Source organism: Ranitomeya imitator, chromosome 1, assembly GCF_032444005.1.
Source record: "Ranitomeya imitator isolate aRanImi1 chromosome 1, aRanImi1.pri, whole genome shotgun sequence".
Classification (NCBI taxonomy): domain Eukaryota; kingdom Metazoa; phylum Chordata; class Amphibia; order Anura; family Dendrobatidae; genus Ranitomeya; species Ranitomeya imitator.
Window position 1 is genome coordinate 266,600,322 of NC_091282.1, and position 24,875 is coordinate 266,625,196.

Genomic DNA, 24,875 nt, shown 5'->3' on the forward strand with positions numbered 1-24,875 from the left:
CCCCATTGACTTGCATTGGGTTTCGTGTTTCGGTCGATCCCGACTTTACGTCATAATCGGCCGATTTCACTCGACCCGACTTTTGAGATAGTCGGGTTTCGCGAAACCCGGCTCGACTCTAAAAAGGTCAAGGTCGCTCAACTCTAGTAATGAAAGCAGAGTAGGAGGGCTTCTTAAAAAAACTGTGAGAGCCAGGAATCTTGCTGGTTGGTAGGTGATCAAATACTTATTTCATGCAATAAAATGCTATTTAATTATTTAAAAATCATATAATGTGTTTTTCTGTTTTTTATTTTTAGAATCTGTCTCTCACAGAAGTGTACCTACGATAAAAATTACAAATCTCTCCATTCTTTGTAGGTGGGAAAATTTGCAAATTCGGCAGTGTATGAAATACTTATTTTCCCCACTGTATAATAGAAGAGGAAACTATGTAATTAAGGATAGTGCTGTGTATAACAAGAACATAAACAATATACTAAGGGACGGCACTATACATGCAGTGTATTATTGTGAACAGTTATGGAAGTTTAAGATGAAATTATTTCTGAAAGGCCTTAAGTTAAAGATGGCACATTTGTGTCATCTTTTACATTTTAAAAATTGGTCAATCCATTTGTTTGGGCATCCTTGGAGATTAATGTGCTCTGATAACTATGACCAAGGTTTCAGACCTTAATTAGCCTGTTAGGGTTATGGCTTGTTCACTATCAATGTTAGGAAAGGCCAGGTGATGCAAATTTCCCAGCTTTATAAAAACCCAGCCCCCTCTAACCTTGTGCCAAAAAACAGCAGCCATGGGTTCTTAGAAGCAGCCGACTAGCACTCTGAATATGAAAATGCTGAAGGCCCACAATGTAGGAGAAAGCTAATAGTAAAGCATTTTCAAGTTGCCATTTCGAAATGTAATTAAGAAATGGCTGTTAACAAAAACAGTGGAGGTCAAGATGAGGTGTGGAAGACCAAGCTAAATTTCAGTGAGAGATGCTCATAGCATTGCTATGAGGAAAACCAGAACCCTCACTTGACTGCAAAACACCTTCAGAAAGATTTAGTAGACTCTGGAGTTGTGGTACATTGTTCTGTAGAAGGACATAGATCTGGGGATTTATTATGATGGAATATAGGCTGAACTGGATGGACAAATGTCTTTTTTCGGCCTTACTAACTATGTTACTATGTTACTATGTTTTACTGTTCAGAGCCGCCTGCACAAATATGGCCTTCATGGAAGAGTCATCAGAAGAAACCTCTCCTGCTTTTCACCATAAACTTCAGCATGAGAAGTATGCAAAAGAACATATAAACAAGCCTGATTCATTTTGGAAAAAAGTCCTGTAGACTGATGAAGTTAAACTAGAACTCTTTGGCCACAACGATCAAAGGTATTTTTGGAGAAAAAAGCACACAGAATTTCAAGAAAAGAACTGTTAGGAGTCGAGTTTCCTCTGCTGCACAGAGGGAATCTCGATCCCTGTCTGCTGCGGTCTCCCATTCTGTACCGGCCGCAGTGGGGCCTGCTCAGCGGAGGCGTCGCTCCCAGCGTCTGGCTGGGACTGATTCTGTGCAAAGGGTTACTGTTGCCTTTTCTGGCTCTCCTGTTGTACCCTGCACTGATCTGCGGCGAGCGGGCTTCTCTGAGACTAAGTCCTTATTTGCACACACTGAGCATGCCCAGGGCAAGATCTCCCGTTGGAGATCGAGGGTCACATGCTCAGGTACTGCAGCACATTCCATTGGTCCTCCAGGAAGGTCCTGAAAGGGCAAAACTTCAGTAGCAGCTTCCTGTGCTGCAAATATATAAACTGCGCATGACCGCACGGCCATGCGCTAGTATTGTCTTGATAACATGTGTGTGTGTTGTGAGTGAAAGTCGCTCTTTAAAATACCCTCCCTATTGGATGACTGTTCGCGGAAGGTGTATGTTTGCTATCTAGCGCCCGACTTATCCTACAGCACGTTACACACATAACAGCGTCTAGTTGCTGTGACCGCCTGTACGGCGCCGTGCGCTTCCTCTGCGCTTTTCTTACCCAAGCCTGGGTGGTTAGTGGCGTCCGTCAGTGCGGCACTGCATGCACTCTCGTGCCTTTATATACTTTTTTAATAGTTTCCTTACACACCCAGTTGCGGTGTTGTGCCAGCAAGTGGTCTAATCGGACTTCAATCCTGTGTTGGGGTTGTGTTCGCTGACTTATTGTTCGCGCTCTATGTGCGGTACCGCAGTCCTGTGACACAACAGGATCGCTTCCTTCACGCAGGGTGGAGTTAACCCGTGCGTGTATACTTATAGTACCGCCATATAGTCCGTCTTACTAGCAGCAGGGTTTTTACCTGCACGGTGGACCTCGGACTGCGAACGCACCTAGTTTCATATCATCTATACTTGGTGCGTTCCACCAGTCCTTAACATAATACTAGCGCCAAGGTCTGGCTAGTAATGACGGACGATCAGCTTTTACAGCGGTACATCCAGCAGCTGGAGGTAAGGTTGGCGGCTCTTGAGCGTTCAACCTCAGCTGTGGATGTTACTGCTGTCGCTGTTCAGGCTGCAAGTGTGGCTGCAGCTACCTTGTCCACTGCCGCCCCTGTACCGACGCTATCTCGCCTCCCGCTACCAGAGAAATTTTCTGGTGACAGTAAGTCCTGTAGGGGTTTCGTGAGTCAATGCTCAATACATCTCGAGCTTCTGGCCTCTCGTTTCCCTACAGAGCGGGCTAAGGTGGGCTTTATCATATCTTTATTGTCGGACAGGGCGTTGCAGTGGGCTACGCCGCTGTGGGAGCGTGGCAATCATGTGGTGCAGAGTGCTCCGTTATTCCTGAGCACTCTGAAACAGGTCTTTTTAGGACCTCGTGTCACCCATGATACGGCGCTCCAAGTGTTGGCATTGACTCAGGGCTCGTCCTTGGTCAGCCATTTTGCCGTCCACTTCCGCACTCTAGCATCTGAGCTGGAGTGGTTAGATAAAGCCCTTATTCCCATATTTTGGAGGGGGCTGGCTGACCATGTTAAGGACGCCATGGCCACTAGGGAGATTCCCGCCACACTGGAAGAATTAATAACAGTATCTACTCGTATCGACCTCCGTTTTCACGAGCGGAGGTTAGAGCGAGCCCAGTGTAGGCAGAGGTTTCGGCTGGCTCCCACCTTCGCCAAACCTTTGGAATCTCCAGCCCAGGCTCCTGAGTCTCATGAACCTAAGGTAGTGTCACGAGCGGGATCTAAGTCCTGGACCGCTCGTGCACTCCAGGTTTGCCATATTTGCCAACAGTCAGGACATCTAGCCACCAGATGTCACCAGCGGTCGAGGAAACGTCAGCATCTAGTGGTAGTAGGTGGAGGTGCACTAGACACGGTGACGTTTGCCTCCAAATTGTCCTTTAAGGGGACAATAACTTTTGGCTCATCCTCCCACTCGGTGGAGCTCTGCGTGGATTCTGGAGCAGAGGGCAATTTTATGTCTTCTGCCTTCGCCCAACGTCACGCAATACCCCTGGTTATGCTATCTCAACCAGTAACGGTACGAGTGGTGAATGGGTCGACACTCCCCGCACAGATAACACATCAGACCATCCCTTTTACTCTGTCCATGTCACCATCCCATCAGGAGATTATATCCCTGCTCATCATTCCTGAGGGGATTGATGAGGTCCTGTTGGGGATACCTTGGTTACGGTACCACTCTCCTCACATCGAGTGGTCCTCAGGCAGAATTCTGGGATGGGGTGAATCATGGGGTAGGTGTCACCGAGAGTGCGTTCAGGTTGCTACTACAGAGGTACCGCATATCTTTCCTCTCTTCCCAAGCAATATTGGTCTTATGCAGACGTGTTCTCCAAAAAGGCGGCGGAGACCCTTCCGCCCCATCGCCCCTATGACTGTCCTATCGATCTCTTGCCAGGTGCGGAGCCTCCCCGGGGTCGAGTTTATCCATTATCTCTCCCGGAGACGGAGGCCATGTCTCAGTACATTCAAGAGAATCTGGCAAGAGGGTTCATCAGGAAGTCAGTGTCACCTGCTGGGGCAGGGTTCTTCTTCGTGCAGAAGAAGAATGGGGAATTACGTCCATGCATAGACTACAGGGGTCTTAACGCTATCACCGTTAAGAACAAGTATCCTTTGCCCTTGATATCCGAGCTCTTCGATAGGCTTCGGGGAGCTAGAGTGTTTACTAAATTAGATCTGCGGGGTGCTTATAACCTGATTCGCATCCGTGAAGGGGACGAATGGAAAACGGCGTTTAACACCAGAGATGGGCACTATGAGTATCTGGTGATGCCCTTCGGGCTCTGTAATGCCCCAGCCGTTTTCCAAGACTTTGTCAACGACATCTTCTGGGATATGCTTTCCACCTCAGTTGTAGTCTATCTGGATGATATTCTCATCTTTTCTCCAGATATTGACTCCCACCGGAGAGATGTTGGCAGAGTCTTCGACCTCCTACGGGCAAACTCTCTTTATGCTAAGTTGGAGAAGTGTATGTTTGAGCAGGAGTCCTTACCTTTCCTGGGCTATATCATCTCCGCCCAGGGATTGGCTATGGATCCTGCCAAACTACAGGCTGTGATGGACTGGCAAGAGCCCCATTCTCTTAAAGCGGTGCAGCGCTTTATGGGGTTCATTAACTATTACCGCCAGTTCATTCCTCACTTCTCAACTCTGGTAGCTCTCTTGGTAGCCCTCACCAAGAAGGGAGCGAATCCCAAATTGTGGTCGGAAGAGGTCTCCAAGGCCTTCACTTCTATTAAGTCCCACTTTGCTAGCGCTCCCATCTTACATCGTCCCGATGTGGATAAGCCATTCCTAATGGAGGTGGATGCCTCATCCGTTGGTGCTGGAGCAGTCCTCTATCAAAAGGATGCTCAAGGTCGGAAGCATCCATACTTCTTCTTCTCTAAGACGTTCACGCCAGCGGAGAGAAACTACTCCATCGGGGATTGGGAGCTGCTAGCAATGAAATTGGCCTTTTCTGAGTGGAGACATCTTCTGGAAGGTGCACGCTTTCCCTTCCAAGTTTACATGGACAACAAAAATTTGGTCTATTTGCAAACAGCCCAGCGGCTAAATTCTCGTCAGGCCAGATGGTCCTTGTTCTTTTCCCGGTTCCACTTTTCCCTTCATTTTCTTGCCGGGGAGAAGAATATTCGTGCTGACGCTCTCTCTCGCTCTCTTATGTCAACTGAAGAGGAGGAAGAGGGGCCTCGGCTTATTGTCCCTTCCGAGAGCCTGAGAACCGTAGCGCCGGTTTCGCTGGAGTCTGTGCCTCCGGGCAAGACTTTTGTGCCCATTAATTTGTGACCAGAGGTTCTCTCTTGGGCTCATTCGTCCAGGGTGGGTGGACACTTTGGGACAAAGAGGACATCTGAGCTACTGGCGAGGACGTACTGGTGGCCGCATATGGCCCGGGATGTCAGGGATTATATTCTGGCGTGTGTCTCCTGTGCCAAAAATAAATCTCCGCGTCAAAGGCCAGCTGGGTTGCTCTATCCCTTGCCAGTGGCAGATATGCCCTGGGAGATGGTCGGGATGGACTTTGTCGTGGGTTTACCCAAATCTCGCGGCTGTACCATCATTTAGGTCATCACCGATCATTTCTCAAAAATGGTGCATTTGGTGCCACTACAACGGTTACCTTCTGCACGGGCCTTGGCAGCGTTGTTCATTAAACACATCTTCCGCCTACATGGTATGCCTGACAAAATTGTCAGTGACCGGGGTCCCCAGTTTGCATCTCGGTTCTGGAGAGAGCTTTGTCGTCTTCTCAGTATTGAGTTGAATCTCTCTTCCGCTTATCATCCCGAGACGAATGGGTTGGTAGAGAGGGCCAACCAGACCTTGGTCACATACCTGCGACATTTTGTTTCAGCCAGGCAGGATGACTGGGCATCCTTGCTATCATGGGCAGAGTTTGCGCTGAACAACGCCGTAGCCGACTCCACTGGACAAACCCCATTCCTCCTCAACTATGGTCAGCATCCACGGGTACCTGTGCCTATGCCCGTGTCTTCCGCAGACTCCAGGGTGGCAGACTGGGCTGTGGAGGCACCGAATATTTGGGACCGCACTCAGGATGCCATTCGGGCCTCTAAGGAGAGAATGAGGTCCTCTGCCGATGCTCATCGGCGCCCCGCTCCGACCTTTGCTCCTGGCGACTTGGTGTGGCTCTCTGCCCGTAACATCAGGCTGCGAGTTGAGTCCGCTAAGTTTGCTCCTCGCTACTTGGGTCCCTTCAAAGTGCTCGAACAGGTTAATCCTGTGGTTTATCGCTTGGCTCTTCCGCCACGCCTGGGTATCACCGACACCTTTCATGTGTCCCTCCTGAAACCCGTGTACATGTCCCGGTTTTCCGAGTCATCTGCTGGGACATCGGGTTCGTCTTCGGACGATTATGAGGTGAATGCTATTTTGGGGTGCAAGGTGGTACGTGGCAAAAATTTTTTTTGGGTGGACTGGAAGGGTTATGGTCCTGAGGACAGGTCCTGGGAGCCTGCTGAGCACATTCGGGCTCCGCAGCTCATTGCTGCCTTCGAGCGTAGCGAGGCCCAAGGAGGGTGGGGCCCTAGGAGGGGGGGTAATGTTAGGAGTCGAGTTTCCTCTGCTGCACAGGGGGAATCTCGATCCCTGTCTGCTGTGGTCTCCCATTCTGTACCGGCCGCAGTGGGGCCTGCTCAGCGGAGGCGTTGCTCCCAGCGTCTTGCTGGGACTGATTCTGTGCAAAGGGTTACTGTTGCCTTTTCTGGCTCTCCTGTTGTACCCTGCACTGATCTGCGGCGAGCGGGCTTCTCTGGGACTAAGTCCTTATTTGCACACACTGAGCATGCCCAGGGCAAGATCTCCCGTTGGAGATCGAGGGTCACATGCTCAGGTACTGCAGCACATTCCATTGGTCCTCCAGGAAGGCCCTGAAAGGGCAAAACTTCAGTAGCAGCTTCCTGTGCTGCAACTATATAAACTGCGCATGACCGCACGGCCATGCGCTAGTATTGTCTTGATAATATGTGTGTGTGTTGTGAGTGAAAGTCGCTCTTTAAAATACCCTCCCTATTGGATGACTGTTCGCGGAAGGTGTATGTTTGCTATCTAGCGCCCGACTTATCCTACAGCATGTTACACACATAACAGCGTCTAGTTGCTGTGACCGCCTGTACGGCGCCGTGCGCTTCCTCTGCGCTTTCCTTACCCAAGCCTGGGTGGTTAGTGGCGTCCGTCAGTGCGGCACTGCATGCACTCTCGTGCCTTTATATACTTTTTTACTAGTTTCCTTACACACCCAGTTGCGGTGTTGTGCCAGCAAGTGGTCTAATCGGACTTCAATCCTGTGTTGGGGTTGTGTTCGCTGACTTCTTGTTCGCGCTCTATGTGCGGTACCGCAGTCCTGTGACACAACAGGATCGCTTCCTTCACGCAGGGTGAAGTTAACCCGTGCGTGTATACTTATAGTACCGCCATATAGTCCGTCTTACTAGCAGCAGGGTTTTTACCTGCACGGTGGACCTCGGACTGCGAACGCACCTAGTTTCATATCATCTATACTTGGTGCATTCCACCAGTCCTTAACAAGAACATCTCGACAACCATTAAGTGTGGAGTTGTGTTGCAGCCAATTTCCTATTTCACGGGTAGAAAGAAAAATGGATTCAATGAAATTTCAGCAAATTCTTGATGTAAACATAGCACCATGTTTAAAAAAGCTGAAGTTGAAAAGAGGATGGCTTCTACAAATGGATAATGATCCTAGACACACATCAAAATTCACAATAGACTACCTCAAAATGAGTAAGCCGAAGGTTTTACAATGGCCCTCACAGTCCCATGATCTGAACATCATTGAAATGGCCAGACTTCAAAATAGCAGTACATGCAAGACGACCAAGGAATCTCACAGAACTGGAAGCATTTTCCAAGGAAGAATGGAAGAAAATCCCTCAAGCAAGAATTGAAAGACTCTTGGTTGGAAACAAAAAGCGTTTACAAGCTGTGATACTTTCAAAAGGGTGTGCTACTAGGTGCTATCCATGCAGGGAGTCCAAACATTTGCATCGGCCAATTTTCATTACTGTGATTTTTAACATGTAAATTAAGAAAATATATATATTTCTTGCCTTAATAACAAAGGAAATGTTTCATCTTTAATGTTACGCCTTTTAGAGATAATTTAATCTTCAACTTTCTTAACTGTTCACAATAACAGTAATGTTCACCAGGGGTGCCCAAACTTTTGCATTCCACTGTAATAACGCTATATTCCTGTATCCTTGTGATATGTCGGGTGCTGCCTGAGTTTTTTCTTGGACAGCACACAGACCGTTTGAGTATGTCCTATTCTGACCCTCAAAATCGAATCAGAAATAGATATTCTCTGAGTCTCAGAGATTTCATTCTCGGACCCATGATTTTAATGGATATGTGAATGGATCTATGAAACTCTATGAGACAGTTTGCCTTCCACTGAAAAAACTGTCAGCAAACAGACATTTTACTCAAATGTGAGAATGTGGCCTAAGGGAGATTGTTTTACAAATAACAGCATAACTCCAACTGATACAGTATAAAGAATAAATTCTTACATCCAGTGAACACTGACGTCTCATCTGATTAGAGTTGCTTTCTGTTGTTTCTTCTCCATCCGGTCACTCCTTCATGTCGACATCTCCCAGCTACGACTCGTGTTGTCGCGATGATCACAGCAGCCCTAAAAATAACAATGTCACATATATTTTATGTATACATTAGTTTCTTGAATAGAAAATCCCCCACACTATGCCCCTGACTACAAATATTATATGTACCCCACCATAAATATACCATTAGCCATGAACCTTTCAAAATATAAAGCGGTAAGCCCGCGCTGTGCCCACCAGTAAGTATAATCTCCGATGCCCAATAAATATAAATTAATCAGTCTCTGTGACACCTCCCTAATTTGAGCACACATTGTGTTTTTGTTGCTTTTTTCCACACGGATTTGTTGTGTAGGCCAGCTAGTCAAGTCACAGCAATGTTAATTACCAGGTGATTAAAGCTTTAGTCTAAGGCTAGGTTCACATTGCGTTAATGGGTTATCGCTAACGGACAGCGTTGCACGGCGAAAATGTCGCAATTAACGCCGTGCAACGGCTCCGTTAGCGCACCCATTGACAGCAATGTTATTTCTGCCTGTAGCGCATCGCTAGCGCGTGCCATTTTCGGCACGCGCTAGCGATGTGCTGTTCTTTTGTGACGGAGGCGCGTCCGAGGTCCAGTCCTCACTAGCGCAGATCAGGGATCTGCGCTAGCGGGGACGGCGAACGCGGACCAAAAAGAAACATTGCGTTAGCGCAATCTGCTAGCGCTATGCGCTTAACAGATTGCCCTAACGCAATGTGAACCTAGCCTAAGTAAAGAACATCAGACAGCCAGACATGTGAAACATCGTTGAGTTCAGTTTTTAACCCCTATTGAATACCGTCCTCAGTATAAATAGTAAAAACCTGCTGACAGATTCTCTTTAAGGCTTTGAAAGAAGGAAAAACTAAAAATAAAAAAGTAATGTAGCTATCAGAAACAAGTACACCTCCCTCATTATCCAGTAATACAAGGGATGTATTATTTGTAAAGCAATATCTACAGATTTATTACATGAAGTTCCCTAAAATTAAATGACCAAGAAACAAATTATTTAAAAGCTTGAAGTAAATGATATAGCAGTTGGAGAGTCCGCTCTTAGTAACAACGCTCATACTGTGCTACATGCTTAGTGCTCACTCATACAAGGAATATTGTATCGGGCTACTTATTAAAGACAGCTGATACACATCCATTCTGCTGTATGACAGCTATTATTTTCAATTATTTGGAGCTACACTAAACCTTGTATTATAAATCAATATAGAACAGACTATGGACATACATATCACCAGAGCCTGCTTATTACTGTCAGTTCTGAATGTTTTTTTCTTCTTCAGGTTTCGGAAAGATGTGACTATGTGTATGTCAATGGCAAGGAAATGAAGGGCAAAGTTGATGTGATGGTGAACTTCACGTATCAGTATCTGAGTGCACCTCTGCTGATTACTATCTGGGTTCCTCGACTGCCTCTCCAGATAGATATCTCAGACACCGAACTCAGTCAAATCAAAGGATGGCGGGTTCCCATTATTTCCAACAGAAGGTTGGTTTGTCTTGTTTTATAAGACACTATTATCAAATCAGAAGATGGAAATGTTCTTATTAATACATGTCTACTGAAATGCTAACTTGGTAAATTTGTTCAAATCTAACAGTGAAAATGGATTTGATGCAAATTTAATTAAAAAAGGAGTTTATTATACTTTGAGGTCTCTAGATCCCAAAACACAATAAATGAATGGGCCAAGAATAAGTTATTAAAGGGAACTTCTAATACTAATTAGGCCCTTGACTAGTCCATGGGGCATTAGTCTTCCTAGACTAGTCGGCCCTCTTCGCGTGATAACATAATTTATATGCTTGCTGGCTTCAGAGGCGCCATGCACATGACCAGAAGTGCCGAGGATGTATGTGAACCGTCTTCTGCACCCGGCTTCAGAGGCCCAATGACGCTGCGGAATAGAGCCAAGTGCATGCACGAGATTTGCAGGGAGCTAGCAATGGAGCTGGCGATTGCACATCATGTTACCATGCCGACAGGGGCATGGTAACTTGCAAAGTGGACCGACTAGTCTGGGAAAACTAACGACCCATCAACTAATCAAAGGCCTAATTATCATAAGAAAAATAGAGATTATAAATACTTTTTTTACGCATGGATTTGCATGAATAACATTATACAGGGCTGGTTAGGCAGGGAGTTTAGTATTACATATGTACATTCTGCTGTGTTAGAGGACATGGGGGACCTGACAGGTTCCTTTTAACAGTAAAACATCAAACTCACCTCACCCTGCCCTGCCAGCACAGCTTTTCGCCAGTCCTCTGCTTGCTCCCTAAGGCTCCAATTCTATCTGTGGTCTTCTCTTCACTCTTGATGCTAACCATCCCTTGACACGTACGTTATGATATCATGGCACAATATTCTGTGTCATCCTACACAGTCACATCATTCCATGTATTAGCATAGGGAAACGCAAATTATAAGGATATGGGGCAGCAGGGTGGCTCAGTGGTTAGAACTGTTGCTTTGCAGCCCTGGGTTCAAATAACACCAAGGACAATATCTGAAAGCAGTTTGCATGATCTCCCCGTGTTTGCATGGGTTTCCTCTGGGTTCTTTGGTTCCCTTCCAAACTCCATAGACATAGTGATATGGAAAATAGATTGTGAGCCCCAATGGGCACAGCGATGATAATGTATGTAAAGCACTATGGAATATGATGGCGCTATATAAGTGAGCATAATAAATTAATAATAAAGAATGATTTGCACCGAGGCCTAGGTGGCATCGGGAGAGCTGCCAAAGAGTAAAAAGAAGCCTGGTGTCTTAGGGCGCGAGTAAAGCATTGAAAAGAAGCTGAGGCAATAGGGAGAGTTGAGGAGCAAAGTGAGATTGATCTTTAAATCTTTTTAATTTTTTTTCAGCCCACATGAATCCAGAAAATGATGGCTGAATTTCTAGAATGCACAATAAACCAGAATCCACATATTTTGGGAAATTCTAAATAAATTCAATTTGTTTGCACTCTACTTGTTAATCCTTAATAAAAAGCTGAAGAAATTTATTGGAGCTAAACTATTCAAAAATACTCAGTAACATATACTGAAGGTTTAAGATTTCACCATACAAACTACATACATTAGGCCGTTGTATTTACGGTGAAAATTCATGTCTGAGTGGCTGTATAATCACTTTTCTAATCTGATATTAAAGTGAGCACGGATTTTCAAAGTACACCAGACTCATCAGGTTTAGAAGAGCTACTGTATTTAATATTGTACACAGTTTGTTCTGTTAGTATAGAAAGGTAGGAGACAAAAAAGCGCAAATATAGATATCTTTCTGTGGAAACTTCCTGAAGAAGAAGCCATGAGCTTCGAAACGCGTTGAATAAAGCACCCGAACATCTTATAACTATATCTGGATCCATCATTTGTTGCAGCAGTGCGGATTTTATCCATATTCATCTATTAGAACAATTTGTTCTGTGAAATACGGTGATAAAAAAATCCACTTTTAATCTCAACAGAATCTTACCTTTCAGACCAACTAGAGACAGTGATGATGATGATGAGGATGAACGCAGAGGACGAGGTTGTTCCCTTCAGTATCAACATGCAATGATCCGGGTTCTCACTCAGTTTGTGGCAGAAGACCCCACGCCCCTCGGTCAGCTTGATTTCTTGTTGGGTTCTGAGTGGCAGGTCGATGTGACCGACTTGGTGAAAGATTTTATGAAACTAGAAGAGCCCCATATTGCAAAGCTCCAAGATGGAAGACTTCTCATTGGGAAGGAAATTGGAATGACAACAATACAAGTATGTAAAATCTGAATTATTGAATCTAAAATCAGTGCAGCAAAATTGTTTTTCATCTTGTGTTGATTTAAACTGATATGTGCCAGATTATCGGATTTTGTTTTATCACACAGATATATCAAAAGTATTTACAGTAACAAACGTTTGCTGTACTCACTGTAAGGGGAAAAGAAACCTTAAAAAAATTAAAAAACTAAATGTCAATACACAACATATAATTCCGGAGCATTTTTTGCTTACAATGGCTGTAAAAGGTCTACATACTCCTGTAAAAAAATGCAAAGTTTTTGTCATGTAAAAAAACATATCAAGAAGAATCATTTCGGAACTTTTTCCACCTTTAATGTCACCCATAATCTGTACAATCCTTTGATAAATAAACTGAAATAATTTTGAGAGGGGAAGTAATAACAAAACTAAAATAATGTGGTTGCATAAGTATAAACACACTCTTGTAATGGGGATGTGATTGTGTTCAAAAGTAGCCAATCACATTTAAACTCATGTTAAATAGCAGTCAGTACATAGCCGCCATCTGTGAGGCTGAGTTATTTTTCACGGAATAGCAGTGAGTTGGGGAAGTCAAATATTCTGAGCTAAAGAATCAGGAGGGTACATCATATACAAAGGGAAAAGACAGAGGCATAGTCCGGTAACGGTCAAGGATCAGAATACCAAGAAGATAGCAGATCACAGCAAAGGGGCAAGGCAAACGGATGGTCAGAACAAGGTCCAAGGTCTGGCAGCAATAAATCTAAGCAAAGCACAAGGCCCAGAGAAACTAATCACATTGATCTGAAGCTACGACCGACAGCTATCTGTGACTGCCAGCCAAGTTAAGTATCTAAATAATAATTAGGAATAGGGAACACCTGACAGAAGCTCAGCACCTCACAGGCACAGATTGGATGGTCGAGCTGTCAATCAAAGCAAAGACAGCTCAGCAGTCTCCTGCACCAGATTTGATGACTGAGCTGTCAATCACTGCATTCAAGACAAACTGAGGGGTGGAGTCATAACAGTACCAGTTCCAGGGGTAGTCACCGGACCCCAGGTTTCCCAGGAAATTTCAGATGGAAGGCCAGGACTAACGCTCGGCCTTCACACCTAGAGCTGGGACCCAGGATCTCCCCTACGGTATGTATCCCCTCCAGTGGATGAGATATTGGAGGGAATTTGGGATCCTATGAGAATCCACAACACCTGAACCTCATAATCGAAGCCACGATCAAACAAAACCGGAGGAGGCGGGAATGAGGGAGACAAACTCCTTTAATAGAGACATTATAGAAAATATTAGTGATTCGAATGAAAGGAGGAAGCTTTAATCTAAACTCCACTGGTTTGGTGACCTCCAGGACCTCATACGGACCAATAAACTTTGTACTCAAACTTCATCAACAACACTTCAAGTTTAATATTTCTTGATGACAACCAAACCCTATCCCAAATTTTAAAGTCAGGATCTTCCAAACATTTTTTATCAGCCTTCAAACATCCTCAAGTTTCCTAGAGGCGAACTCCACTCCAGGACATTCAGAATGAATCCTAGAAAATTATCCAAATTGGGGATGAAAACCATTAATACAGTAGAATGGAGAGGGTGCAGTAGACTTATTTACCTGACTGTTAAAGGCACACCCAGCGACTGATAAAATTGAATACCAGTCCTTCTGCAGAGCCACCAAAAAGCACCTTGTTCTGAATGGTAAGCAAAGGAAAATTAAAAGTCAATCCCCAGTTTACAACGAAAAGGGCTCCATTAGGGACAAATTGCACCCCCTTATCAGGCACAATGTTAAGAGGGATCCTTTGTAACCTTACAATATGAGAACTAAAGATATCAGTTTTTTTGCCAGAGGCAAATCTGTGATGAAATCCATGGACAGATGAGTCCATGGTCTTTCTGGAATTGTTAGTAGAGCCAATTCCTCGGCCCGTCAGTTATGACAGACTTTACAAGAGTTTATAAAATTTTTTAACCCCTATCTGACCTCGGACGGGATAGTACGTCCAAGGTCAGATCCCCTGCTTTGATGCAGGGCTCCGCGGTGAGCCCGCACCAAAGCCGGGACATGTCAGCTGTTTTGAACAGCTGACATGTGCCCGTAATAGGCGCGGGCAGAATCGCGATCTGCCCGCACCTATTAACTAGTTAAATGCCGCTGTCAAACGCAGACAGCGGCATTTAACTACCGCATCCGGCCGGGCGGCCGGAAATGACGTTATTGCCGACCCCCGTCACATGATCGGGGGTCGGCGATGCGTCTCCATTGTAACCATAGAGGTCCTTGAGACCTCTATGGTTACTGATCGCCGGTGGCTGTGAGCGCCACCCTGTGGTCGGCGCTCACAGCACACCTGCATTTCTGCTACCTAGCAGCGATCAGCAGATCGCTGCTATGTAGCAGAGGCGATCGAGTTGTGCCTGCTTCTAGCCTCCCATGGAGGCTATTGAAGCATGGCAAAAGTGAAAAAAAAAGTTGAAAAAAATATAAAAGTTTAAATCACCCCCCTTTCGCCCCAATCAAAATAAATCCATTAAAAAAATATCAAATCTACACATATTTGGTATCGCCGCGCTCAGAATCGCCCGATCTATCAATTAAAAAAAGCATTAACCTGATCGCTAAACAGCGTAGCGGGAAAAAAATTTGAAATGCCAGAATTACGTTTTTTTGGTCGCCGCGACATTGCATTAAAATGCAATAACAGGCGATCAAAAGAACATATCTGCACCGAAATGCTATCATTAAAAACGTCATCTCAGCACGCAAAAAATAAGCCCTCAACCGACCCCAGATCACGAAAAATGGAGATGCTACGAGTATCAGAAAATGGCGCAAATTTATTTATTTTTTTTAGCAAAGTTTGGAATTTTTTTTCACCACTTAGATAAAAAATAACCTAGTCATGTTAGGTGTCTATGAACTCGTACTGACCTGGAGAATCATAATGGCAGGTCAGTTTTAGCATTTAGTGAACCTAGCAAAAAAGCCAGACAAAAAACAAGTGTGGGACTGCACTTTTTTTGCAATTTCACCGCACTTGGAATTTTTTTCCCGTTTTCTAGTACACGGCATGCTAAAACCAATGATGTCGTTCAAAAGTACAACTCGTCCCGCAAAAAATAAGCCCTCACATGGCCAAATTGACAGAAAAATAAAAAAGTTATGGCTCTGGGAAGGAGGGGAGCGAAAAACGAACACGGAAAAACAAAAAATCATTATGCATGAATGGCCACCCAAAAAGTCTCGCAATGGCTTTTCGCATAGCTGTGACTCTAGGACAGTGTTCCCCAAGTTCGGTCCTCAGGAGCCACCAACAGGTCATGTTTTCAGGATTTCCTTAGTATTGCACAGGTGATGGAATTATTGCCTGTGCAGGTGATGCAATTATCACCTGTGCAATACTAAGGAAATACTAAAAATATGACCTGTTGGTGGCTCTTGAGGACCGGACTTGGGGAACACTGCTCTAGGATGACCACTCAAGATGGAATCATAAAACTCCTATACCAGACAGAATCTTAGATAGACAGGCACAAATAATTTGGATCATGGAGTAAAGGAAGGAGCCGATGATGTGACTTTATTAATCTCCTCTTCCAACTCCATAATTACCATGGAAAATAAGAATTTTTTAGAAAAAAAGCACATGGACGCAGCTGAGTCAGAGTTTTGGACCCTTGTGACAAAACGCCCCTACCATGTCCCTGACACATCCACCTCCACAATGAAAAGTTCTTGGAGATCTAGTTGGATAAGAACAGTAGCAGTCATGGAATGCTCTTTTAATTTTTCAAAAGCCCTGATAGCGTCCGACGACCAAACCTGAAGATCCTCCATTTTACATGTAAGGTCAGTAAGAGGTTTAGCAACCTGAGATAAACATTTGATACATTTTCTAGAATAGTTGGCAAATCCAAGAAAACATTTCAAAGCTTTAAGGTCATAAGGTTTGACCCAATCAATTATGGCCTTTACCTTCCCAGGGTCCATCTCAAACCCTTCTGCTGACAAAATAAACACCAAGAACAAAATTTCCTGAACAGAAAACAAACACATTTGTCTAATTTGCAAACAAAGAGTCCTCCCTCAACCTTTGTAATACTACACGGACATGTTCCAGGTGAATGTCCAAATCCGGCAAGAAAATTAGAATATCATCCAGGTAAATCACAAATCTCCCAATTCAATCAGAGAAAATATCATTCCTAAAATTTTGAAAAACAGCAGATGCTTTGGCTAACCAAATAATAATAATCATTTTTATTTTTATAGCACCAACTTATTCTGCAGTACTTTACAATTTTAGAGGGGACTTCTAAAGACAGTAAAAAGATTACAGAATAACACATAACTCAGATACCAAATACAGTGAGGGCCCTGCTCGCAAGCTTACCATTTATGAGGAAATAAAGGAGACACGAAAGGTCAATGGTAAAATATGCTTGTACGGTCCAGCCATAATATACTAAATAGGGTATGCATATAATGCTGCAATATCCTATGACACTCCCCTTGAGAAAGCACGTGATTGGCGAAACGCGCGTCGGGGCACTCCTGCAGCGATATTCAACATGGGTAAGCATCAACTTTATCTTCTATGATTCCATGGGCGTCTAAGTGAAATTAGGCTCTTATCATCCGGGTTTATATACATAACATTAGGACCTTAAAGGATTTTTTATGTGAGCTTTCTTTACTGAACCAAGGTTACAATTTTTTATGGTACTAGTATGCTTCCCATGAGATACATAAGCACATTCCTGCTGCTTAAATATGGAATTTTGTCAGAGTCTTTTTGATATCCTCATATGGTATTTTTGTATTGTTTTAAAATTGTTTTTCAATAAACTTTATTGATTTTATTATATTTTTGTGTGTCATAGTGGTCTGTGAGTGCTTCTATGCACTCATATTTTGGTAATAATATCCTGTCACCAGCCAATATGTATAAAAGTAAAGACACAGAGGGCTATTAATTGGATGGAGGGTGTGTGAACAGATGCTACGAGGGTCATGATTTTTAAGAAAATTATGTATGGGGAAAATGAGGATAGTTAGACAAGTGAGGTAGGGTGATAGATCTAGCTAAATGAATTCATTTTAGTGCATGCTTAAACCTGTGGGTATTGGGAATTAATTGAATTGTCCTGGGTAGGGCATTCTAAAGAATTGGTGCAGCACGTGAGAAGTCTTACAGACGAGAATAGGAGGTTCAGACTATTGAGGATGACAAGATTAATAGCAGAATCATAAGAAGGACGGGCAGTACTATCTTTTTCTGCGAACAGATCTCTGAAGTGTTTCAAGTAGCCCAGCAGACCCTGCAGACTTGCAGAGCATACTTGTTAAGAATTTAGACATTTCTTATGATAACTGGGGCCCCACTCAAAAATTTCCTGCAGACATCAATCAATAACATGATTGTGTAGAAGCACCCATGGAAAGTAAAAATTTACAGGTAGAAAACAAGTTTGTTTTTAATACATTCACCTGTGGAAACGCACTGAAAATGCATGAAATCTGCACATGACTGTATCAATAAAGTTTTGTCAAAACCAATTACCAGAAAGTATTGAAAACAAAGTATCTTTAGTTATAACATAACATACCAAAAAGAGACAAGAACATGATAAACACCCTTGTAAAAAAGCACACTCAAAAACGCAATGAAAAAAATGCAAAATAGGCTAATTTAGGTCATACTGTAGGTGCAGAAATTCTGCAAAAATCTGCAAACGTCAAAAACTCACCAAATACTCATTTTTGGAGCATAGCCTAAAGGTGGAAGAAGTTCTAAACTGATTCTTCTTGGTATGATTTTTTACATGACAAAAACCTGGCATTTTAACAGGGGAGTTTAGACTTTTTATATTCACTGTATCCAAAAATGAATACCAGGTGACCAATCTTTTAGAGGCCAAATTAAGCTAATGCACCTATTTTAGACAAAATTATGATGCTGGAAAAACCTTGCTAAACTGTAGGTTAATAAATACAAATATGTGATTTCTGCGACTATTTTTTTCTATTGTTTTATGGATATTTAAAGTTAAACTAAACTATAGTCTCCAGAAATGCTATTTATCAGTGGCAAATTTTTTTAACCTGTTAATATATTGCAATCATTATATTATATAGCACTGCGTACTTGAGCACCAGCTACAGGGAAAAAAATGAACTGATATTTTCCCTGCAGCTGTGCACTTCCAGTCATCGCGTCACAGAGCGGTAACAGTCACTGCTCAGTGAGCGCGGCTGGAATCACTCCTTGGCACCTTTATTGACAGCCTGCTCAGCACAAGTGCCTCGATGACTGGAAGTTACTGCCATGAGAATAAACTTCATTTTGTCCTTGTAGTTGCTGGTCCAGTATGACGGGCATTATTTTAAAATGCAGAGTAACCTCTTAATGGCAGGCACATAGTGATTCTGGAGGTGAACAGGTTTCCTTACATAAGAATTACAATATATTATAGGCAAAATTGGCTGCACTAATGGTTTTATGCAATGCATTGTTAAATGTGGCACATAGGGACACATAGGATCTATGTGCATATCATTTGCTTGAATATATTTTGCATGATCACTCGGTACGAAAGCAGTTAAATCCTCCTCCTAATCTTTTATGACTGTATAAAAGACAGTGCCATAGGAAATTATTTTTACTTTGTTTATTTGAGCTCAGTGGGGAAGAGTCTATAAATAATGGATATGCTTTCTTATTATTAAATCAGTCTCTTTGTGTGTTGTAGGTGATGTCCCCTCTCTCCGATTCCATCCTGGCAGAAAAGACAGTGACAGTGCTTGATGAGAAAGTGACAATAACGGACCTAGGAGTGCAGCTTGTCTCTGGACTGTCACTCTACCTTCATACTAGCACAGCAAATAACAAGGCTGTTGTAGTCACCTCTATGGCACAGGAGCTACTGCATGCTCAGAAACAGGTAGGGTGCTTCATTCAATCTGAGGGGGTCTTATTACACAAATACAATTAAGTCTGTGAATAAAATTGTCTCTTTTGTCAGTTGAAACTGTTGTTGAAGACAAAATTCACATAAGACTGATGTACATACTATGTACTTTTCACTATGTATAAAATAGTCGCCCTGTCATAAAGAAAACATTGTAAAAAGCCATTGGGAAGACTCTTATCTGTTTTTCCAAAATGCAGGCACATTTTACGCTGCAAGTGGTCGGCCTGCGTCTCACTCCACCCCACAACCCATCATGCAGTTGTATTCACATGTATCAACAAGGTCCATGCTTTGTGAATGAATGTAGCTCAGTACTGAGCAGAATAGCTGTGAATCCACCACTAGGATTACATTAATACTTACTATGAAGCAGCAATATGGGTCTCTGTGTATATACGCCTCTTTCTCTATTTTTCTTTCTACTCCTCACACTTCACTGAGCTTATCATCCATCTTATTTTGACCAAGACATATTTTAGCTGTTCTTATGAGTAAATAATGAGCTCAAGAGGCAGGGGAAAGGCTGTAGAAGTGGCTTATAAGTATAGGAAGAAGCATGTTTCTCTGGTCAGCTATATTATAAAGTTTCCTATTTACTATATTAACTTGATCTAATGATTTATGCAAATTTTATTGAAACAACATTGAGCATTTCACTGTAAATCTGTCAGGGAGCGTGTTGCGCCTTCAAGCCTTGGAACTCTTATCTGTCTTCTCCTAAATTCCTCGACTGATCCATGACCAGATCAACTACTTTGACAACCTCTTCTTGATGTAAATGTTTGGCCTGTTAAAATAGAAAAACTTATACTCACCTCCCGTGCTGGCACCGTTCCTGCGGTGTCCGCACTCGCAGTTCCAGGGCTATCGTGCTGTTGTTGTGACATGTGACCCCGGCGCCCAATCAGCACTGGCATCACTGTCCCCACTTTTGAACAAATCAAACATGCAGAGGAAGTCCAAACTGCAGCTGCTGTCTTACTTCCTGTTCATGTTCAATTCAACAGGAGGCATGGACAGTGACGCCAGCGCTGATTGGGTGCCGGGGTCACATGTTACAAAAACAGCGTGGGAGCCACGGGGAGATTGAGTGCCGACACCGCGGGAATAGTATCAGCACAGGAGGTGAGTATAAGCTTTTATATATTGTTCGGGCCAAGCATGGGGTATGAGGAGAAGTTGTCCAAGTGGTGGACAACTTCTTTAACCCCTTCCTGACCTGTTACACAGCGTATGCATCATGAAAGTTGGTGCCAATCGCATATGCTGTGACAAAGAATGATCGCGTTCTTGCAGATCCGGTAAAAGGGTTAACTTTAATTTCACCCAACCTGCAGGGACTGGAGGAGTGGTGCTTCAGCACAAGGGGAGTGGCTTTGCCCCCTGTGGCTACGATCACTCTGATTGGCTGTTGAAAGTGACTGTTTCACTTTCACTTTCAATCAGAGCAATCGTAATATTTCACCAATGAAAATTGGTGAAATATTACAATCCAGCCATGGCTGATGCTGCAATATCATCGGCCATGGCTGGAGACCACGATCTGCCCCACCACCGCCACAGATCTCCTCCCCTCCATCCTCCACCCTGTCCTCTACTGTCCTCCTCTCCCCTCCTTCCTCCTGTCCACTCCCCCCGTGCTCCAATCCCACCCCCACATACTTACCGACCTCCGGTGCCTCTCCCAGTGTCCGTCCGTCTTCTGCATGGGAGCCGCCATCTTCCAAAATGGCCGGCAGATTCATTCCAGGTACATTTTGATCACTGTGATAGAACCTACCACAGTGATCAAAATAAAAAAAGTAGATAAACCCCCCATTTATCACTCCCATAGGTAGGGACAATAATAAAATAAAGAAAATATATTAACTTTTATTTTTCCACTAGGGTTAGGGTTAGAACGAGGGTTAGGCTTAGGGCTGCAATAAGGGTTAGGGTTGCAATTAGGGTTGGGGGTTAGGGTTGCAATTAGGGTTAGGGTTGCAATTAGGGGTAGAATTAGGGTTAGGGTTAGAATTAGGCTATGTGCACACGTTGCGGATTTGGCTGCAGATCCGCAGCAGATTGGCCGCTGCGGATTCGTAGCAGTTTTCCATCACATTTACAGTACCATGTAAACCTATGGAAAACCAAATCCGCTGTGCCCATGGTGCAGAAAATACTGAGCGGAAACGTTGTGTTGTATTTTACGCAGCATGTCAATCCCTTGTGCGGATTCCGCAGCGTTTTACACCTGTTCCTCAATAGGAATCCGCAGGTGAAATCCGCACAAAAAACACTGGAAATCTGTGGTAAATCTGCAGGTAAAACGCAGTGCCTTTTACCTGCGGATTTTTCAAAAATGGTGCGGAAAAATCCTCACACGAATCCGCAACATGGGCACATAGCCTTAGGGTTAGGGTTGGAATTAGGGTTAGCATTGGAAATAGGGTTAATATTAGGGTTAGGGTGTGTCGGGGTTAGGGTTAGGCTTGTGGTTAGGGTCATGGTTAGGGTTGGGATTAAGGTTAGGAGTATGCTGGGGTTAGGGTTGTGGTTAGGGTTAGGGTTAGAGTTGGGGTTGGGGTTAGTGTTGGAGTTAGAATTGAGGTGTTTCCACTGTTTAGGCACATCAGGGGTCTCCAAACGCGACATGGCACCACCATTGATTTCAGCCAATCTTTTTCCCTTCCGAGCCCCGATGTGCGTCCAAACAGTGGTTTACCCAAACATATGGGGCATAAGCATACTTAGGAAAAATTGCACAACTTTGGGGGTCTAATTTCTCCTGTTACCCTTGAGAAAATAAAAAATGGGGGCTAAAAAAAATTTTTTGTGGGAAAAAATTATTTTTTATTTTCATGGCTCTGCGTTATAAAATTCTGTGAAGCACTTGAAAGAATGGTCTGCGGGCATTATGTTACGTTTGCAGAGCCCCTGATGTACCTAAACAGTAGTAACCCCCCACAAGTGACCCCATTTTGGAAACTAGACCCCCCAAGGAACTTATCTAGATGTGTGGTGAGAACTTTGAATGCCCAAGTGCTTCACAGAAGTTTAGAATGCAGAGTCGTGAAAATAAAAAATATTTTTTTTTCACAAAAAAGATATTGTAGCCCCCAAGTTTTTATTTTCACAAGGGTAACAGGAGAAATTGGACCACTAAAGTTGTTGTCCAATTTATCCTGAGTATGCTGATGCCCCATATGTGGGGGTAAACCACTGTTTGGGCGCACAGCAGAGCTCTGAAGGGAAGGAGCGCGTTTTGAAATGCAGACTTAGATAGAATGGTCTGTGGGCATTATGTTGCGTTTGCAGAGCCCCGATGTACCTAAACAGTAGTAACCCCCCACATGTGACCCCGTTTTGGAAACTAGACCCCCCAAGGAACTTATCTAGATGTGTGGTGAGAACTTTGAATGCCCAAGTGCTTTACAGACGTTTATAATGCAGAGTCATAAAAAAATATATATATTTTTCCACAAAAAAGATTTTTGCAGCCCCCAAGTTTTTATTTTCACAAGGGTAACAAGAGAAATTGGACCCCAGAAGTTGTTGTCCAATTTATCCCGAGTACGCTGATGCCCCATATGTGGGGGTAACCCACTGTTTGGGCGCACGGCAGAGCTCCGAAGGGAGGGAGCACCATTTGACTTTTTGAGCGCAAAATTGGCTGTCGTGTTTGGAGAACCCCTGATGTACCTAAACAGTGGAAACCCCCCAATTCTAGCTCCAACCCTAACCCCAACACACCCCTAACCCTAATCCCAACCTGATCCATAATCCTAATCTCTAACCCTAACCATAATCACAACCCTTACCCCAAAACAACCCTAATGTCAACCCTAACCATAACCCTAATCAAAACCCTAAATCCAACACACCCCTAATCCTAATCTCAACCCTAACCTCAAACCTAACCCTAATCCCAATACACCCCTAATCACAACCCTAACCTTAACCCTAATCCCAAACCTAACCCTAATCCCAAGCGTAACCCTAATGCCAACCCTAACCCTAATACCAACCCTAATCCAAATCCTAACCCTAACCCCAACTCTAACCCTAACCTTTTGCCCCAACCCTAGCCCTAACTTTAGCCCCAACCCTAACCCTAGCCCTAAGGCTACTTTCACACTTGCATCGTTTGGCATCCGTCGCAATCCGTCGTTTTGGACAACAAACGGATCCTGCAAATGTGCCCGCAGGATGCGTTTTTTGCCCATAGACTTGTATTGCCAACGGATCGTGACGGATGGCCACACGTCGCATCCGTCGTGCACTGGATCAGTTGTGTTTTGGCGGACCGTCGGCACAAAAAACCGTTCAATGAAGCGTTTTTTTGTACGTCGCATCCGCCATTTCTGACCGCGCATGTGTGGCCGTAACTCCGCCCCCTCCTCCCCAGGACATAGATTGGGCAGCGGATGCGTTGAAAAACTACAGCCGCTGCCCACGTTGTGCACAATTTTCACAACGTGCGTCGGTATGTCGGGCCGACGCATTGCGATGGCCCCGTACCAATGTAAGTGTGAAAGAAGCCTAACCCTAAATATAGCCCCAACCCTAACCCTAAATTTAGCCCCAACCCTAACCCTAAATTTAGCCCCAACCCTAGCCCTAACCCTAACCCTAGCCCTAACCCTAACCCTAACCCTAGCCCTTACCCTAGCCCTAACCCTAGCCCTAACCCTAACCCTAGCCCTAACCCTAGCCCTAACCCTAGCCCTAACCCTAGCCCTAACCCTAACCCTAGCCCTAACCCTAATTTTAACCCCAACTGCTGTTCTCCTGCCGGCCAGCAGATGGAGATAGATGGCGGGCGCACTGCGCATGCGCCCGCCATTTTCTTTTGCCGGCGGCCAGGAGGAGCAGCAGGAGGACCCAGGGACACAGGTGAGTATGACAGGGTCCCCGAATCCCCCTATTTCTCTGTCCTCTAGTGTGCGATCACATCAGAGGACAGAGAATTACACTTTACTTTTTTTTTTTTTTGCAATCGCCGGTAAACGGTTAATTACCGGCAATCGCAAATGCGGGGTCGGTAAAACCAACCCCGTTCATGCTCTTTGGGGTCTCGGCTACCCCCGGCAGCCGAGACCCCAAAGATTCTCGCGGGGCCGGCCGGCGGGCGCACTGCGCATGCGCCCGCCATTTTCAAGATGGCGGCGCCCACCGGGAGCCACGAGGAGCATCGGGGGAGATAGGTAAGTATTGGGGGGCTACCTGGGACCCCTTTTCTCTGTCCTCCGATGTGCAATCACATCGGAGGACAGAGAAATTAAAAAAAGATCGCGTTTTTTTTTTTTTTTGCGATCGCCGGTAAACGGTTAATTACCGGCGATCGCAAATGCGGGGTCGGTACAAAACCCCCCGAATCATGTTCTCTGGGGTCTCGGCTACCCCCGGCAGCCGAGACCCCGGAGAAAATCAGACTCTGTGGGTCGCTATTTACTTTTGCCACAGCGCCGTTAATTAA

General features: G+C 44.4%; 1 protein-coding gene across 1 annotated transcript in view; it reads left to right on the forward strand.

The window, feature by feature from the left end:
• The window catches only part of TMEM132C (transmembrane protein 132C), a 1,168,692-nt gene that overhangs the window by 1,072,397 nt on the left and 71,420 nt on the right, over positions 1-24,875 (forward strand). Inside the window, exons 6-8 of the mRNA XM_069756040.1 lie at positions 9,948-10,153; positions 12,159-12,432; positions 19,196-19,387. Coding sequence (XP_069612141.1) covers positions 9,948-10,153; positions 12,159-12,432; positions 19,196-19,387 — 672 coding nt within the window. The remainder of the gene's footprint in view (positions 1-9,947; positions 10,154-12,158; positions 12,433-19,195; positions 19,388-24,875) is intronic.